This window comes from Typopeltis vanoorti, chromosome 8, assembly GCF_054136105.1.
Source record: "Typopeltis vanoorti isolate ZY-2024b chromosome 8, IOZ_Tvanoo_1.0, whole genome shotgun sequence".
NCBI lineage: Eukaryota > Metazoa > Arthropoda > Arachnida > Uropygi > Thelyphonidae > Typopeltis > Typopeltis vanoorti.
The window spans coordinates 33,907,800-33,925,797 of record NC_143556.1 but is presented as its reverse complement, the minus strand read 5'-3'; the positions used below and the strand labels follow the sequence as shown (position 1 = coordinate 33,925,797).

Here is a 17,998-nt window from a genome sequence, read left to right as displayed (position 1 = left end):
CTAAGGCAATTCATGTGAAGTCATTAGCCTCTACATACAAATTGCTCTGTCATGAAGTTATTTCATGCGCAAACATTGTTTGCTTACACTTGGATAAAGGATGAAACCAAGAACATAATTTCTTGGCATCTTTAATTTATTTATTTCTTAATTCTTTTCTTATGGAAGCAGAATTCAATCATATTAATTTACTGAGAAAAACAAGAAACAGGTTGGGCATATCAGAACATGGAGACCTAGATAAAACTTAGTAACTTTAGCCTAAATATGGCAAAGTTTACTTTTACTGCAACCCATCAAGCACAACTCTCCAATTAACACAGGCATGTGCTTGTAATACCCTTCTATTTTTATGAGACGAACACAAGAATTAGCTATAAACCAAATAATAATCATTATTAAACAAAAGTAACTTATCACATGCTGATTTACTTACTTGTGTATTATAATTATTTTATTTTAATAAATAAATATTAATAAATATTTTTCATAGTCAATTCATTAAAATAAAAATGTGTGGATTTTTGGATAAGGGGATTCACAGTGAAGGAGAAATGCTTTTATAAAAGGATTGGTGGGTAAAAAAGATTGAAAAGCCCTGCTCTTAGATCACAGTTTGAAGAAAAAAGTAAGATATCTGTAAGATAAATCCATATAAAAAGCTCATAGTCATAAAGCTTATCAGTGTTTGGAAGTACCTACTCTAAATATCTAATTTTGAAAATGATTGCCCAGTATGTTCAGATTAGTTCTGCACTTTCGAGGCATTGCTTTAAATGTAAGTTATTTAAGATGCCGAACAGATGATCAGCAAGTTAAATAACTGTATTCAATTCCCTGGGCAGAAAAGCACTTGCATTTGCCATAATCCAGAAAAGATTCATACAGCTTATATTACAAAATATTTTAGAGCAAGTTACACAATCGAAACAACCAGTACAGAAGGAAAAATTTTGCAAAAACACCACATCACCAAATTTTCTAAGAGATCTCCACAATAATATTAAGAGAATAAATAATCAAATTAAGACAGAAGTAAATAGCAATATTTTCTGTTTCAACATACTTTGTGTCAGGCTTATTATGTACAAAATTCATTTCTTATATAAATTCTAAAATTATTATTATTATTATTGGATCTATCCTCTTCTTCTTCTAATTTATGACCCTTATGCTATTAGAGTACTTGAGGACCATGGGGTCTTTTCATTTCTGGCCTTACAACTATGCCTCTCTATAAACTTTACTATAATTCTTCTATAATCTACTCTTTCCCCTTTCAATATACCCTATTCCTCCCATGGGTTTAAATTCAGAAGAAGGCTAGTATAGAAGCCTTAAGGTAGCAGCCCTACCACTGAACTATTCCATCATCAGGCTAGTCCCCTGACATGGAGAACATAATTCTACTTGTAAGCCTGACAGAAAAAGATAATCAAATTGATCTATGGAAAATGACCCTGGAATGGAAAATGTAAAACAAAAATGGAAACGATAAAATATAATATAGCAAAATCATAGCAAACTGGAATGTAAGAGGAATAGCATATAAAAAAATAGAATTAGACCAACTATTAAATGAAAGAAATTTTAAAATAGCAGTAATGATTGAAACAAAAAAGAAATTAAAAGGAACTTTGAGAACCGAAAATTTTAATGTGATATACAGTAGAGTCAACAGGGACCAAAGAGCACAAACAGGAGTCATGATTTGAATTCATAACTCCCATTCAAAACAGTTAAAACATTATAAATTATGGAATGAAAGAATAATAGAAGCAAGAATAAAAATAGATAGAGTTTATTTAACAATAATTGGTTTATATACCCCAGAAGTAGAAAGAGAACAGGATAATATTGATTTTTATAATCAGCTATAAACCATATATAATAAAATAAATAAAAATGATTATGTAATTTTAGCAGGAGACTTAAATGCAAGAATTGTAAATACAAAAATTAATAATAATATAGGAATACATCATTATCATCAAATTCCTGCCATGTACCCTCAAGGGGTGTACAGGATATGACAGTACTACATGAAAAAAATTACATCATTACTAACTTCCTATCTACAATTTTCCTCCAAATCAGTCTGTTACTTGTCAAGACTCCAACATAATCAGATCTTATATTTCTATCCTCTAAGGCACTTTGTACCGTATCAATCCACCTACTTCTTGGTCTTCCTCTGGGTCGTTTTGCTGCCAACCTGGCAGAGAACACTTGTTTTGCTAATCTTTCTTCACCCATTCTGTTTAAGTGCCATACAACTTGAGATTAGCTCTGCTAACGCATTCCTGGATGTTGACAATGTCAAGTTCTTTCCTAATATCCTCGTTTTTAATATGATATTGCCATTGATGCCATCTGTTCAAGCCTATAATCTTTCTCAGGACTCTCATATCTGCTGTCACTAGTCTTTGGTCAAGTGTTTTACTTCTGACCCAGCTCTCAGATCCATAAGTTAAAACTGGTTTGAACACTGTCTTGTATACAGCTAATTTAGTGTTCCGACTAATTTCTCTCTTATTCCATATGAATTTATTCAATTGACTTCCCACCATACCAGCTTCGCTGATTCTGTTGTCTATTTCTATATTTAATTTACCATCTTCAGTAAAAATCGTACCTAAGTAGCTGAAATGTTTTACTTGTTCCACAGGTTCTCCATTCACGACACAGTTGACATTTTCAATGATTCTGCCTATTTTCATTGTCTTTGTCTTTTTATTGCTGACCTTCATACCATATCTATTACAACAGCTATTCAATTTAGTCAGAGAATCTTGCAGACTTGTAGCGGATTTATTTAGAAGTATAATATCATCCGCATAAAGCAAAGCGCTGACATTAACATCTCCAATTTTGATATCATGTTTAATACCACTTTCCTTTATAATGTGATCCATATAGATAATGAATAACAGAGGGGATAATGTACATCCTTGTCTCACACCAGATTTAACATTAAACCATCTTCCTGTACTTCCTTCAATTCTAACTGCTGACTTACAACTCAAATAAAGACTAAGTATTGCTTGATATAATGCCCCATTGACACCATATAACTGTACCGTATTGAATAGCTTCTCTCTTGGCACTTTGCCATATGCCTTTTCCAAATCGACAAAACTTAAATACAGATCTTTGTTATATTCCCATGATTTCTCCACTATTTGTCGTAAAGTGAAGATCTGATCCTGACAGCCTCTATTTGGCCTGAATCCAGCTTGTTCTTCACCAAGCTTTTCTTCCACAATTCTTCTCAACCATTTCTCAAGTATACTTGCATAGATCTTCCCAGGAACACTCTGTAGGGAAATACCTCTGTAATTCTCACAATCAGTTTTATTTCCCTTTTTATACATGGGTACTATGAGAGCTCTACTCCAATCATCGGGAATTCGTCTCTCTGTCCAGGCTTTCTGAACTATGCAGTGCAGCCATTGTAAGATACCACCATACTTCAGCATTTCTGGTCGAATATCATCTACCCCTGCTGCCTTTCCACATTTCAAGCCATTGATGGCTTTTTCTTCTTCAAGTATGACTATGTATTCCTGACTGCATGCCTGGTCAGTGTTTTTTACCACTGTGCTGTCATCACTGCTTGTTTCATTTAGCAGTTTTTCAAAGTAATTACTCCATACTTCAAGGATATCTTTTTCTCCCGTTTTCATGTCACCTTTATCATCTCTAATTCCTTTTACAGCACTGTTTCCTCCATTCTTAAGCTTCTTCAACAACCGCCAGAATATTTTGCCACCTCTCTTGATATTTATTTTCTATATTCTTGCCAAACTCCTCCCATGACTTTTGTTTAGCTAGTTTTACACAGTGTTTAGCATTCTTGCATTTGTCTCTGTATTCTCTAAGAGCACAAGCTGACTTATTTGACAGGAACTTTTGATATGCTTTCTTCTTTTCCTTCACTGCCTCTTTAACTTCCTGTGTCCACCAGGGAGTTCTAATTTCTTTTATCCTTGCAGATAATCTCACCACATGCCTCTCTGGCAGAATCAATCAATGTTTTCTTCAGAGTTTGCCAGTGAATCTCCAAGGGTTTGATTCCTGTTCTCAAACTCTTTCATTTTTTCTTCAATAATCTTTGTGTATTTTAGTCTACAGTTCACATCTGAGAGCTGCTCAACTTTTATTCACTTTAAAACTTTCTTACATGTTATTCTTTTCAATATCTAATTCAATTTTATCCTGCTCAAGACTAAATAGTGATCACTTCCAATTTTAAATCCTCTGTACACTCTGGTGTCCTGCACCAGGGAGAAAACATCACTATCAACAATAACATAGTCAATGAGACTTTTCTTATTCCTTGCCTCTTCTCTCCATGTGAATTTGTGCACATTTTTATGTTGGAACATGGTGTTAGTAATAACCAGTCCATGTCCTGAACAGAAATCCAACAGATATTTGCCATTATTATTAGCTTTGCTCTTTTCTCCAAATTTTCCCAAAATATTTTTGTATGTCTGACAATCATTTCCTACGCTGCTATTTAGATCCACAACAAGGACCAACTTTTCCTTTTTCATTGTGTCAGTTGCTTTCTCTAAAGCATCAAAAAATTCCTCCACTTCTACCTTAGTAGAACCTTCTGTGTGACCATAGGCACAAATAATTCTCATTGTCCAGTTCCCCATTCTCATATTTGCCCACACTACTCTACTTGAGACTGGCTGCCATTCAAGAAGATTAGCCTCGTATTTTGTGTTGAATAGTATGGCTACTCCCTCTTTTCCTTGATTATCATTGCCTGAATATAACATTTTGTATTTATTACTCAGAAAGATCTCACCAGTTTTTGTCTTTTTTGTTTCAGTCACCCCTATTATGTCGATCTGGTACTTATCTAATTCCTCAGCTAGCTCCATTTCTTTACCATTCAGGCTTCTTATGTTGATAGTACCGATCTTTAACTCTGGTGATGTTGAGTTGGGGTTTGTTTTCAGATTTGTTCCAGTAGCTGACTTTTCGCTGTTCGCCCTGGTTCCCTGGCAAAAACAACTGGGGCCTTGTTTAACCGGGCGATGCCCCAGCTGGCATGAAATTTTGTCATGTTGTACCATCATTTTTTATTTTGGTTTAACCAATAAGAATACAATTTGGTCGGCAAAATCCCAAATTGCCAGCCCATCCTCGTTCGTTCAGTATCCAAATAGATACCCAACAGGGTGTCTATTTGGATTCACCACGAGAAGGTGAGGATTGGACATTAGGTCAGAAGCTTGGTTGGTTCTCCGATTCCTTTAAAGGCTATGTGGAGGTCTCCTCTCAGTTATAAAGCTTTGACCCTTATGTTCCCCATACATGGAGAACATACTCTAAACAGGAATGGCAAAAAATTGATCGACTTTGTAGTTTATAATAACCTAAAAATAATGAATTCCTTCTAAAAATATACTTATTATTATTATTATTATTTGCCACCTCCAGGGAGTCCAAAGACTCATCGAGGGAGAGTGTGCCAACAGCATCGAATGATTGGGCCCCTTCCAACTACTAACCGTGCTCAAACTTACTTTACTCAGCCATTAGTAGCAGAGGCTCTACCAATCGACCAACCTTTGCCAGCAAACATTAGCAGTAAAACATTAGATGATAAAATAGAATATAAAAGAATAAGAGCCATAGCTAAAAGAGAAGTCAGAAAAAGACAGAGAATCATGGAACAAAAATATTTGGGCAGCAAGAGAATAGAAATCAATATTAGATTATTTTATATTAAATGAAAAGACATCAAAATTTTCACTAGATGTTAGAGTTCGCAGAGGATAAGAAATAAGCAGTGACCACTTCCTTGTTAAAATAAAATTAAGATTACCACCTAAATGGCTACAAGTAACAAAAACAGAAAGAAAATTTAAAACATTTGTTTATAAAACTAGACTATTGAATGACACAAATGTACAATGGCTATATGAACAAAGAATTAATCAATATCTACATAAATAAAACAAAATGAAGAAATAGAAATAGAAATAGAATGGCTTAATATAAAAACGATACTAAATGCAGCAGCAAATGAAAGCTTAGGAAAGACCAAAAAATTCAATAAAAGGAAAACACTGAAGATTTGGGATGATACAATCAAAGAAATAATCAAAAAGAAAAAAGAAGCCTATCACAAATAGTTAAGCAGTAAAACATTAGAAGATGAAATAGAATATAAAAGAATAAGAGCCATAGCTAAAACAGAAGTCAGAAAAAGACAGAGAATCATGGAACAAATTTGTTTCTAATTTAGAACATGATTTATATAAAATAAGACCCAATGTATATAAGATTTTGAAACACTTAAATGCAGATACCAAAGAAAACATAAAATTAAACACCGAATTGAAATTAGAAGAATTTTTAAATTACTACTCAGAATTGTGGACAGATAAATGTTTTAAAAAAGACAACTGGCAAACAATTAACGAAAATGAAATAACTAAAGAAGAATTAGAAATCAGCTTGAAAGAAACAAGAAACGGAAAATCACCTGGAGAAGATAAGCTAGGTTCAGAACTATATAAATACGTAGGAACAAGATTCAAAGAAAGACTCTTATTATTTTTAAATAAAATTTATTCAATTGGTATCCCCCCAGTAGAATGGAAAAAAGCAATTGTGATTCCTATCTTTAAAAAAGGTAATAGAGATGACCCTAAAAACTATAGAGGTATCAGTATACTAAATTCCTCTTACAAAATATATAGCAGAATCTTAAATAGCAAACTAATGAAATATTCTGAAAACTTTATTTTAGAAGTACAGAATGGATTTAGAAAAGGACAATCATGTATAGACCGGGCCTTTTGCCTAAAATTAATAATAGAGAAAAGAAGAGAATACAATTTAGAAACACATATTGCATTTATTGACTTGAAAAAGCATTTGACAAAGTTAAAAGAAACATATTATTTAATATATTAAAAGAAAGACAAATACCAAATAATATCCTAAAAGCTATCACAAGTATATATGAAAATAATCAAATACAAATAAGATTAAATCACGAGCTATCATATACAAGAGAGAGATAAAACAAGGGATCAGATAGGGATGTCCCCTCTCAGCAACTCTTTTTAATATCTACTTAAATGAAATAACAATAAAATGAAATAAAAATTTACATCAAGGAATTAAACTTTCTCCTACAGTTAACTTAAACACTCTCCTCTTTGCCGATGACCAAATAATAATTACAAATTCTGAAGATTAACTACAGAAAGCTATTTTAGATCTAAATGAGATATCCAAAGATTATGGTATGATAATATCAACAGAAAAATCAAAAACTATGGCCTTTAAAGAACAACATCCAACAAGAACTAAAATAGTAATAGATAACAAGATCTTAGAACAGGTGAATTCATTTAACTACCTAAGATGTATGATCACATATGAAAATGAAAAAGATATAAACTTAAAAATTGCAAAATATTTAAAAATAACAGGTGTAATTAACTCTATATTTAAAACCAAACCTAGTTCAAAAACAAACCAGATTAAAAGTATACAATACATTAGCCTTACCAGTCTTAATGTATAGAAGCGAAATCTGGAGAATAAAACACAAACAAAGATTAATAACAGCAGAAATGAAGTTTATGAGAAAAACTGCAAGGTATACCCTATTTGATCACAAAAGAAACGAAGATATTATGAAAGAATTAAACCAAGAACCAGTAAGAGAAAAAATTAAAAAATATAAACATAAATGGATGGAACACGTTCAAAGAATGAAAACAGTAAGATTACCAAAACAAGCCTTAAAGTACCAGGACGTCGTCTTAAATGATGACTTCTAAGGCCGGAAGAGGCCATGATAGGCCTAAATCCTTGATACGCATGATGATGATTATTATTATTTGGTAACAGATGAGTCTGTTGACTTCATGGAGTCAACAGACTCCTCAGCTACCAAATAAGTTAAGTTACTCATCAGTATTGTGGGAATCTGTTGACTCCCACTCAACCAGCAACATGTCTATCATAATGAGCTTTGAAGTTAGTTACATTACCTGCACAGAATGCACTCGTACAATGAATTCCACTCACTAACAACTCTCCATGTAAAAAATCTACTACTCACCCCCTCCTCCCCACTTCTTCACTACATATCTTTATACAACTTCCAGGGATGGGCTCTCATTCTTCCCATCTTAACATCCACTCTTTTTTATAATTTCTTCTGTATTAATCTGATAGAATCACTTCACTAACTTCAGGTCTCTACCATATCTCCTCTTTTCCTCCTATCCACATTCTCTCAAATGCTCTTCATAACCAACACTCCAGAGTCCTGATGTCACTTTGTTTATTTTACTTTGGACCCTCTCAAGTGTTTCCACATCACAATGAAAACTAGGTGACTAAATCTGAGCACAATAGTCCATATGGGTCTGACTAACGCCTAATATAGATGCACCACCACCTCCTTATTCCTACATGTCAATATACTTTTTATCATAGCAGCAATATGGTGTTCAATCTTTTTTGCAACAAGTGAAATGTGGCCTCAGAACTTCAGTCCACTGTCCATTATCACTCCAAGTTCTTGAATCTTATCCACTTCCTGAAGTACAGCTCCACCAATACAGTATGTAGCCTTATATCTCTGTATTCTATTTATTAACATTAAAACTGCAACTCCACACATTTCCAAGGTGTCTATTCAAGGAAAATTTGAATAGACTAAAAGTCTATTCAAATTTTCCTGTAGAGAATTAAAACCAGCACTATTCCTGATAATTCTATCTAAATTTGAATCATTGGCAAGCATTTGAAGATCCTCAGTCAATTCACATGAAATATCATCAATAAACAAGTAAAACAGCAGGGGATCCAAGAACAGAACCCTGAGGCATGCTACTGGTTACCCTCCGTTTTTGAGACACTGCTCCATCATGCACAACTTGCTGGTATCGCTCAGAGAAGCAATCTCTGATCCATCTAACCAATGTAGTATCTATTCCCATCCTCTGCAGCTTGCACACCAACTTATCATGTGGAAATCTATCAAACGCTTTTGCAAAGTCCAAGAATATCACTATACATGATACTCCCTAACGTAACACACTCATTACCTTATCACAGAATGCAAGTAAATTGCTAAAACAAGACATGCCCTTCGCAAACCCATGCTGACCATCATTGAGAATCTTATGTTCTATTTCTAACCAATTTTTCCAACACTTTGATCACAATGCAAATATACAGACCATTCTATAACTGGACACTTCTGTTCTAGAATCATGCTTGTGGAGAGGTATTATTTTGCCTTCTTTCCAATCCTTAGAAACCTTCCCCACTGCAAGACTTTCATTAAATAACCAGGACAAGGATATTGCTAACTCTTTTGCACATTCTTTAAAAATATGTGGTGATATGTCATCCATTCCCACAGCCTTATCAACATCTAACCCGAGCAAGACTTGATACACCTCTGATTCTTTCACCTTTAATTCTCCTAATTCTTGCCTCCCTTCTACATATTGCACAGCATCATTCACACCACTATGATATACGATGAAGTGTTTTCAGCAAGTAATTCCACTATATCATTTGCTATGGTTACTCTGCTACCATAACTATCCACCAGTATCAACCTGCCATAATTATTTTTCCTCTTGCTTGCAACATAACAGAAAAATGACCCTGGCTTAGCTTTGACCTGACTAACTACTAAATACTAACTAACTAACTAAGAAATACCAACTCTAAACCTCGCAATTGATACAAGAACCAAATATAATTCAGATGTATTCATCCTAACGTGTTTCACACTGTTTGTTTCATCATGACATAATGTTTATATGAATGGCAGCCGCATAGGAAGGCTTACATGTTACCTATTGTTTACATTACAACTAATTTCAATAGTATTACTCACATCAGCAGAAGAACAAAATAAAATAAACCCAGTAATTCATTTTTGATAAATGAATGCAGCTATACTTGTTGAGGTTATGGGAGCACCTCAGACCAGTAATGTTTCTATGCAGTACCATTGTTTTATTCCATTTCATTCTGTGCAAAGGCCTGTGTAAACATGAAGCAGGCACATATCAGGTGGCCAGTGTTGCCTTACCACAATATTATATATGTATTTTTTATATTCTTCATGAAATATGTTAACAGCCCTTCCTGTCTATCTAAATCAGGCTAAATTATAGGCACATCGTCTTTTATACATTCCTGGATGTGTACAGTGTCCTTATCCATTCTCTTAAGAACAGACTCTATCAAAATTAGAAATATAGTTTGTCTTTAAGGGAATGGATTAGAGCTGTTGATCTGATAGTTTCAAAAGTGGTATGAAGATTATATAAAACTTTGGCTGTCTTTTCAAATGTACTTCAGATAAAGAGACTGAAAGTAGTTTTGTTACGATGAGAGATGGCCTATGACAGCATTCTTTCTTATTCCAAATCAGTCCTAAAATATGACTGCATTAGAGAAAATACAAGGAGGAAACAAAACACAATTTTTAATCATTTATATTGCGTCACTAAATTTTTACTTTTCCATAGTATATTGTCTTGATATACCTTAGACTATGTTAGGAGAGCTTAAACCTGAATAGATCTGGTATAACTTGATTCTTTCTTAACTAATGTAGGAATTAAAACAATGTAATTGTGCAGGAATCAAATAACAGTACTATAGCAGCCAACCTAACTATACCATGAAAGCAAGAACTACTGAGAGAAAGTTTAGCAGATCTAGCAACAAAAACACATAAGGGTTTGAGATTTGTAGTTCAGTCACTGAATTAATGAAAATGAATGAATTATTATTATTATTATTATTATTAACATTTGACCTACATGGAGTCAGAGACTCATCATGGAGAGGTACACACTATTGCACACAATGCTCATCCAACTGTGCCTTAAACTGATTCAATGTATCTATGCCCACAACACACTCAGGCAATGCATTCCACTCACTAAGCACTCTCCATGCAAAGAACCTACTTCTCACGCCTCTTTTAAAACCCTCCTTATACAGTTTCTGGCAATGATCTTTTGTCCTACCCCCCCCCTCTCCCATTCTATGAAAAATCTCCTCCATGCTGATGAGATAACAATCCCTGACTCAATCATATCCCCCTTCCCTTCTTCCTCCTATTCATGAGGCTCTTCATCCTCCTGAATCCTCATCACCATGAAAACCAGGTGACCAAATCTGTGCACAATAATCCATATGAGGCATGATCAAGCCAACTGGTTATGATACCATTGTATCATAACCTCTCTATTTCTGCATGTCAGGGTCCTCTGCATCATTGCCATTATCCGATGTGACATCTTCACAATTTGTGCAATGTGACCCCTGAATTTCAGGTCCTTGTCCACCATTACTCCTAGATCTCTCATCTCCTCTACTTTTTTTGTAACACTGAATTGATAGTTCCATTTACCTGCCCATACATGCAATCTACTCAAGTCCTCTTGTAAGGCCAATAACATCTGCTTGACTCTGCTTTTTTTTTTGCTCTCCCCAGCTTTGCATCATCTGAAAAAAGCTGCATATCAAAAGTCAAACCTATCCCAATATCATTACCATACAAATTGAACAACAATAACCCTAAAACTGATCCCTGCAGCACACCACCTTTCTCTTTCGAGATACCATACCCCCATATACAACTTTTTAATACTTATCCAAAGGCCAGGCACTGATCCAACTCAGAAGTCTGTTATCCAATCCCAGCTGTTTCAATTTATATAACAATAATAATAATAAGCGCTTGTTGTGTGGCAGTCTATCAAAAGTCTTTGCAAATTCTAAGTACACCACTGTATATGCATCTTACCTATCCAAGGTATTTGTCATCTTGTTATAGTACATAAGGAAGTTAGTGAAACATGATCTCCCCTTAACAAACCCATGCTGATAACCACATAGAATACAGATGTTATCAACCCATTTCTGCATCGTATTACCAATCTCTCCAGTACCTTCACTACAAGTCCAGATATACAGAGCAGCCTATAATTTGAAGTTACAGCCATATCACCACCTTTATGGACAATTTTGCCCTCCTTCCACTCCCTTGGAACCTGTGCTGTTGTGAAACTTTTATTAAATAGGCATGCCAATGCTACTGCCAATTCCCTGGAACATTCCCTTAAGATGCATGGTGATATGTCATCAAATCCTATCACCTTATTGATTTCCTCAAATACCTCCTGCTCACTCACAATTAAGCCATACCCTCCTATGTCCTCTACACTTAAGTTCCGCATGATTCTGCCCTGATCAAGATGAAGCACGCTTATAAATTGATCACTGAATACCTCATGAATGTCTTCTGCAGTAGTTACCATTCTATCACTTTCATCCATTAACTTCATCTTACCATGATCATTCTTCTTTCTACTTGCCGCATATCTTAAAAACTCTCTAGGGTTTTTCTTTGCCTGATTTGCCAATTTCTGCTCATACTCCACTTTTGTTTTCCTTACTAACTGAGTCACTCTCCTGGCTTGCTCTTTATACTCTTCATGCGACTGATCATTACTATTATTCATCCAAAGTACTTTCTTTTTCCAGATTTCATTCTTAAGCTCCACATTTATCCATTTTACACCTACCTTATTCAGCCTTTTGGCCTTCAGAATATATTCACACATTGATGCTGTTATGTATTGCTTTGTCAGTTCTCATGCAGCATTGATTTCCTTACTGTTCAACTCCTCATTCCATGTTATAGCTCCAAGTTGTCTCCTAAGCTTGTCATAATCATCAGCCTTATAATTCCACATATATCCTTTCCACACAAAAGTCTGCATACTAGCCACAACACAGAAGATTACTTCATGATCACTTTCACCAATTGGAGGAAAGTGTGAAACCCCACTCACAATTACATCCTCTGATGAAATTATTACACCTAGAACTCTCGATCCTTGCATACTCCCCTTTATGCTGCCTGAGATAGTTATTTCTCAATAACTTGAGAAATTCATTTGCCTCATTCCCAAATGCTATCTCTTCATTCCAATCTATACTGCCATAATTAAAATCACCCATAATAATTACCTTTCCTTTATTCACTAATCCTGGTTGTTCATACATTTCTTCATCATCACCAACCACATTCCCAGGCCTATAACAACATCCAACTAAATATGTCTTCCTCTCTCACCCTCCACGTCACACCACACTACCTCATAACCATTGCCACTATTTTCCTGTTTCATGTCCACCTTGTGTGGACATTATTCCCCTGCTATCATCAGCAGCACTCCCCCCTCCCTTTTCTATGCTCACAAAAAATCTTGTATCCTTCCATTTCTATTCCCATTGCAATATCATCTTCATTCAATCATGTTTCACTTATTCCAATGATTTTGGGACAAATAAACTTAATCACTGATTCATCCTCCTTATTTCTGATACTTCAGGCATTTGCAAACAAATACAGCAGTTCATTTTTAGGTCTATAGCCAGTCCTATCCAAGCCATGTGTTGGTTGTGATTTCCCCACCACACTTGCCCAATCACCTTTATCACAACTTACCACATATAGCTGCTTAGTCTCAACTTCCCCCATATTGCAATATACTCCATTATCATACACACATTCACTCTCCCTATGCTATGTCTCCCTGTCCATCTGAGCTCTCCAAATTAGTCATATTATTATTATTAGACACCTCCAGGAGTCCAAAGTCTCATAGAGGGAGGGCACCTGCTCTACAACTGTCTCTGCCACTCAATCCACCAACTGACCGCAACTACACCAACGCCATCTGCTGCCGACCACCACCACCACTAGTATTTCCAAAGACAATCCCAAACATCCATGTCCACGGCAGGATTTGAACCCGCAGCCTTTTGGCTGGAGAGCAGATACACTACCCACTCGGCCAGCCAGGCTGACAATATTAAATTAAAATTATATTATATTAATATTAAAAATTATAAATTACAATAAAGCTAATAATGCACTAATTTTACAAGTATCATTATGTTTAGTAATAGTGGAATAATTGAAATAAATTTAATGAATAACATTTATAAGTTTTGTACTATGTAAAAAGAAATTTTTTTACAACATTTGAAAAAGAAATGAACTGTGGTTTTAAGAAGGATTACGCATAGCATTAATTGTTTTAGAGTAGAAGAGAATTTACTAAGAGCTATTGACAATGTTCTTTCCAAAGGGTAATAAGAAACCAGGCTCTTAGTGCAAATATAAGTTTGCTGGCTGCTTAACATGTGGTTATTTTATGCATCTAATTTTATTCCCCCCCTCTTTTTCTTACATTAACTCCACACACAAGAATTTTCAAAAATCTATAGCACATTAGTGTTGGGTATGGACAAGCGACTAAGAATAGAACAAAGTAGTTGCTGATATATTTCTTGTAAAGCTTGAGGTTATTATCCTTGGAAAGAAAGCTATTCCAAAGAGTGGAAGTAGATAGAATAAAAGAAGAGGAATGTGGCAGAGAGAGAGAGAGAGACTGTAAATGAATGGTAACTAGTAGCTGCACATGTTTCCATGTACTTAAAGGGGAAATTGAGTAATAATGTAAGCCTCTTTGGTTGAACAGTACCTATGAAATACCAAGCATAGGGAACAAAGAGAACACTTGTCAGAATGAAGTGTATGGGAGAGGAATCACCAATTACCTAGAATGACTTTTTCTGGATAGCATCAATAATTTTTCAGGACATTTTTAGTGCATCATCCAAAATCCAACAATAACATATTAAGGTTGGAAGAATTTGGGATTTGTCTTGGGTTCTTGTACAGGTGAGAAGTAGCATCATGAGTGGAAAAAGTTAGAAATCAATTTTATTTTTTGAATTTTAGGAGGATATGGGTGTGGTGCATTTGTCGCTGAAAAACTAGATATACCAGTCCCAAAACAAGAAATTCGATCTTGACTTCGGTCAAGATCGAATATTTGGAGTCAAGCATAGCATAACCTTTTTCCTGCATGAAATAGGAAGCTCTACAGAGAAGCTGTACACTGCAAATTTGATGGAAGCTTTTTTTTATTTTTATTACTTAACTTAAATATGTAGTTTTAATAACTATTGTATTAATTCAAGTAACTCATATATAACAGAACTAAAGAAATATATACATATATACCTTTGTATTTGGACAGCCACCTCCTATGTTTCATTATTTGGTCAATAACATCTCGCAACACTGTATTAAGACTAGGAACTTGAATTTTGGAAAATTCATCCTCTATATAACTATAAATGAATTCATATTATATTTTCAATTTTCATTTATAAATCTGAATTCTATTATTTTGTGATTTAAAATACTGTAGTTTATCTACTTTATCAACTAAATTGGGTAAAAATCTTAGAACAATAATCCAATTTAATACTCATAAAACTATTTAACTTAATGAAAGGTAAATACTTTGATCAATATTCGGAAAGTGCTTTCTCAAATGCATTATGAGCTATTAACTTCCCACCAGCCATAACATGTTCACCAACCAAAACATGGATGAAAAGCATATTAGTGAAATTGAAATGCCACTGAAGTAACATGGATATAGAGTGCAAGATAGTTGATATCTTTCATCCCACATGGCCAGCTAGGTGGCAAAATAACATGATCGAATTTTTTCATTAATCACTTCAGTGACATGATGTTTCATTTCTAATGAATGGCAATTAAAAATAATTCTCACATTTTTTTTAGTAAATTCATTTATGAAAATCACTTTTTTTCATAGTGTAATATTGGTATTTTTAAAGAATATTATTTAAATTTTTCCGAAAGATGTGCCAAGGCCTAAACTGAAATCCTGTTTCTTTTTGGACTATAGTAAGCCCTACAATAATTACAGACTACTTGCTATCAAATCAAAAACCGATTGATAGAGAAGATGAGCATAGCATATCTGTTTCACAATGAAATGGCAGTCTTACTTTGTAGTTTTGCTACAGAAATTAACCACAATGCAACATCAGCTCATTCTCAAGTGTGTTTTTATTCCTATATCCCAATAACAAAGTTAACCTTCTTGTAGATGACGTTTATTTCAAATCTTGTTTTAAGAAATAGTGTTTCAGAAACTGCAAAGGCAACTATTAGATTCATTTAATCCATTTGTCCAATGATGTCCATAAGCATACATCATTGTGTGAAGTTGTTCTATTCTTGCTAGGCAGGTTTTATGTAAATTTAGTATATGGAATCTTTAAATCATTCAAGTCAAGTCAATTAAACTTTGGTTTACATCAGGCCATTTTTGGAAGCAAAATACTTTAAAATTTATGGAGTGATAAACTCTCTTCTGAATGGATGGAATTTAATGAAATTCAGTATTTAGGAGCTCTACTAAAATTTGAGTCATTTCCATTCTAGTTTAAATGGGACACTTTTTAATAGTCATTTCAACAAAACAAGTTGAAATGACTATTTCAGCCTTCTAACAGGAGACCTATATCCATTAAGATAGGCAACTGCACTCTCAAAGTTACTTTAAAAAAGTATTCTAAGGTAGTTTCAGAGAGGACAATTTAGTTTTAGAGAGGGAAGGGAGGGGGAGGAACCAAACATCTGGAGCAAAGAGAAAAAACAACCGAAAATACCAACAAACGAGCCATACACTGAGTGACTAGCACTACTGAGGCAACAACCAAAACACACAAATCATCTTCCTGAATTCTCAACCTTGAATAGCATACCTTGCACTTCCTCATGTTCATAATGCTCCCTTGCACATCTTCTTGTCATTTTTTTTCTCTCTTTCATGCACAAAAAAAACAACAGTGCTAATTACATATGGCATTTTATCAATCACTATTTTTGATGATGTTCATATTATAACAACTGTCATCCCTTACAAGTTACTTAATTTATAATGAATGGATTTCCTTACTGACATTGAGTACGCACAGTAAATCCTAATATCAGCAGTAGTTATAGCAGTTATTCAACAATATATCAGGAGACTATTATTATTATTATTATGTAACACCTCCAGGGAGTCCAAAGATTCATCAAGGAAGGGCATCTACTCTACAACTCTCGGTCTCCATCACTCACTCAATCCACCAACTACAACGAACCGCAACTACACCAACGGCATCTACTGCCCACTACCAACGCTTACAATCACAAACATCCATGCCCACGGCGGGATTCAAACCCACAGCCTTCAGGCTCGAAAGCAGATACGCTAACCACTCAGCCAACCAGGCCAGCATATTAAATGAAATTTAATGAAATTATTATATTAAATGATCCACTTTAGTCCCACTATAATTAACCTCCCTATCAGTCAAAGTGGATTAAATATACCAACTACTTTATAATTTTTCAATAGCATCTTCTATATTTTATCAATCAATTATATATCAGTTTTTCTTATCCCTTAATGGTAACATCATTAATGCAGTAACTGTAATGTCACTCCATTAATTTGGAGTGGCAACTTTGAGACCGCTTGACTTAAAAATTGCAAGGGTTGCAAAGGAAGAAGGTACCAAAGATGCCTTCATGGGATAGTGGCTTGAAAAATGAGAGAGTATATTGTTAGATCCTGAATGAAGGAATCTTGCAAAGAAATCATTCATTCAGAATTTAACATACTAAATATCTACTAATTAAGGAGATACCTGCACATCAGCTAATAATTATGAAAAATTTCTTTTTGTTATGTGATAATGTGTAGTCCATATGTGCCATATATTGAAATTTATTCCTGTATAACTGAAATGAGAAGCAGATAATTTTGTGTCAGAATAGTAAGAATTATGTAAGGGAATTGTTAAGTTATTTGTAAACCCATTAAACTGTCTAGTACATTACGAAATTTCCAGAAAGATAATAAGTAGTAATCTGGAATAATCGTGTATAATCTGTACAAGTTGAGTGTAGCGATGGAGGCTGTATCTACGCGGAACGTGACATCAGAATGACTACCTGGAATAGGGTAGCCTAACAGATTAGGGAGCATGTAGGATCACCCAAGGGGCACGAACG

The 17,998-nt window shown here is 34.5% G+C and overlaps 1 protein-coding gene across 3 annotated transcripts in view; it reads right to left on the bottom strand.

The window, feature by feature from the left end:
• Positions 1–17,998, bottom strand: part of Sin1 (SAPK-interacting protein 1) — a 316,670-nt gene that overhangs the window by 66,025 nt on the left and 232,647 nt on the right. For all 3 annotated transcript variants that reach the window (XM_090397180.1, XM_090397182.1, XM_090397181.1), the window contains one exon: positions 15,134–15,243. In XM_090397180.1, the coding sequence (XP_090253306.1) occupies positions 15,134–15,243 (110 nt within the window). The remainder of the gene's footprint in view (positions 1–15,133; positions 15,244–17,998) is intronic.